The following is a 2,182-nucleotide window of genomic DNA, read 5'->3' on the forward strand; positions in this document are numbered from 1 at the left end:
ACACACACACACACACACACACACACACACACACACACACACACACAGAGGCCTTCATCAGCAGCTGATTGGCTGTAACTGGTTGGTTGGTTGCCGTGGACAACCCCCAGCTCCAGACCCGATCCCCCCCCTCCATCTCCCAGTATCCGGGCCGGTCCAGAACTGGAGTCCTGTCGGGGTGTCCCTGTCCAGTTGCCACGGTAACGACTGCAGGCCATTACCAGCATGAATGAGAACATCATCTGCCCTGACCTGAAGTAACCCCACTGCAGGCGGACCACCTCCCCCTGCCAGATCTGTCAGGCTCCAGTCTGGACCCTCAGACTGGACCTGAGTCCAGCTTTAGACCGGACCACATGAAGATCCAAACCCAAACTAATTTGATCCTTTTAAGTTAAACTGAGACAGTTTTCCATCCAGAACCAGAACTTTACCATCTGATCAGAGGGTCCCACCCTGGTCCAGAACAACCATGTATGGCAGGAAGTTTTACCACATAATCACATGTCACTGTTTTCTGCTCACAGAAACAATCCTGCTGGTCAGAAATAAATAAAATATTTATTATTTTTATTATGAACAAACTAAACTGAAGGTAATGTGCTGATATTATAAATATATTTATTTATTATTAATTCATTATCTGAGTCATTGCTCTCACTCAATCTGTACAATAATCAGACATTAAAATTGTTCAAATATTTGAACTTTACTGAACTGTGATCTGTGTACTTTAAACAGTAGTTTGTACTTTTACCACTCTGACTGTAAATATTTATACTTTTCTTCATTCTGATGAATAAAACTTAATGTTCTCTGTGAGAGATCAGACAGATTTATGATGTGATTATATGTTAAAACAGCCTGCCGTACGGTGCAGACCCAGGTCCTGGTCTGGGGTCTGTGTGGTCCTGATGGAACTCACCGTATGGATGCAGTGCAGCTCTTTGTTCAGTAACCATGGCAACGTGAGGAAGCCCTCTCCACGGTAACAGGAGCTGATGCGGTCCCTCATGGCCAGGTTGATGTCATGCAGGGTGAACAGACAAAGGACCGTCTCTCTGGGCGGGTTGGAGCGGTTCTTCTGACCCTGAAAGACCCAGAAAAAGCAGAGTTGGAGACCCCATGAAGGAGACAAAGTCCCTGAGCTCAGACCGGTCCAGAAGAGGAGGTCACCTGTGAGAAGACCACAAAGAGGATGTCATCGTCCTCCGACAGGCCCAGCGCCTGGGCCAGCCTCCGGCCTGGTTTCTGCTTGTAGGCGGCCTGCACCAGGCGGTACTCCACCCCGTCCTTGGTGCAGCCCAGAGGGAACTCCACGTAGGAGTAGAACTCCGTGTCGTTGGAGCACATCCTCACGATCTTAGAGGTGAAGAACTTCTCTCCACCTGCGTCCATCTGTGTGAGCTGCGTGTCCAGCTGCAGCGTCAGGAAGTACACGTAGGTGCGGCTGGAGAAGCCGTACACGTAGTAGATGTCGAAGGCCGGGTAGGTGGACAGCGTGTCGGACGGGATCTTTATCTGCGAGGAGACAAACTCATCCTGGTAGACCAGCAGGAACATGTTGTCGCTCTCCTCGTTCTCCACCAGCTTCCTGCTCGACAGCGTGGGAAAATACTCCGACTTCCCGTCGATGGCGGCGCCAATGAACAGGCGGCTGCTGCCTTTCACCGGCTTCTTCCTCCTGGGCTCAGCCGTCCAATCATCTTCACCGACCACCACACCTGAGGAGGGAGGGGCACATTTACACCGGACTTATCTTCAACTGGACGGAGGAGAACAGGAGGCGGGGCTTATTTCAACATTAAATTCAAAATGTTGAGAAAAACGTTCGTCCTTATATGGGCGGGTCTGTTTCTGAGAGGTGGAGCTATTATAATATGGGCGGAGTCTGTTTCTGAGAGGTGGAGTTTATTATTATATGGGCGGAGTCTGTTTCTGAGAGGTGGAGTTTATTATTATATGGGCGGAGTCTGTTTCTGAGAGGTGGAGTTTATTATTATATGGGCGGAGTCTGTTTCTGAGAGGTGGAGTTTATTATTATATGGGCGGAGTCTGTTTCTGAGAGGTGGAGTTTATTATTATATGGGCGGAGTCTGTTTCTGAGAGGTGGAGTTTATTATTATATGGGCGGAGTCTGTTTCTGAAAGGTGGAGTTTATTATTATATGGGCGGAGTCTGT

The 2,182-nt window shown here is 48.9% G+C and overlaps 1 protein-coding gene across 1 annotated transcript in view; it reads right to left on the reverse strand.

The window, feature by feature from the left end:
• Window positions 1-2,182, reverse strand: part of LOC106511092 (plexin A3) — a gene marked incomplete at both ends in the record, with an annotated part of 7,304 nt that overhangs the window by 3,217 nt on the left and 1,905 nt on the right. Inside the window, 2 exon segments of the mRNA XM_013999837.1 lie at window positions 926-1,090; window positions 1,177-1,724. Coding sequence (XP_013855291.1) covers window positions 926-1,090; window positions 1,177-1,724 — 713 coding nt within the window.

Source organism: Austrofundulus limnaeus, unplaced genomic scaffold, assembly GCF_001266775.1.
Source record: "Austrofundulus limnaeus strain Quisiro unplaced genomic scaffold, Austrofundulus_limnaeus-1.0 Scaffold2504, whole genome shotgun sequence".
NCBI classification, from domain to species: domain Eukaryota; kingdom Metazoa; phylum Chordata; class Actinopteri; order Cyprinodontiformes; family Rivulidae; genus Austrofundulus; species Austrofundulus limnaeus.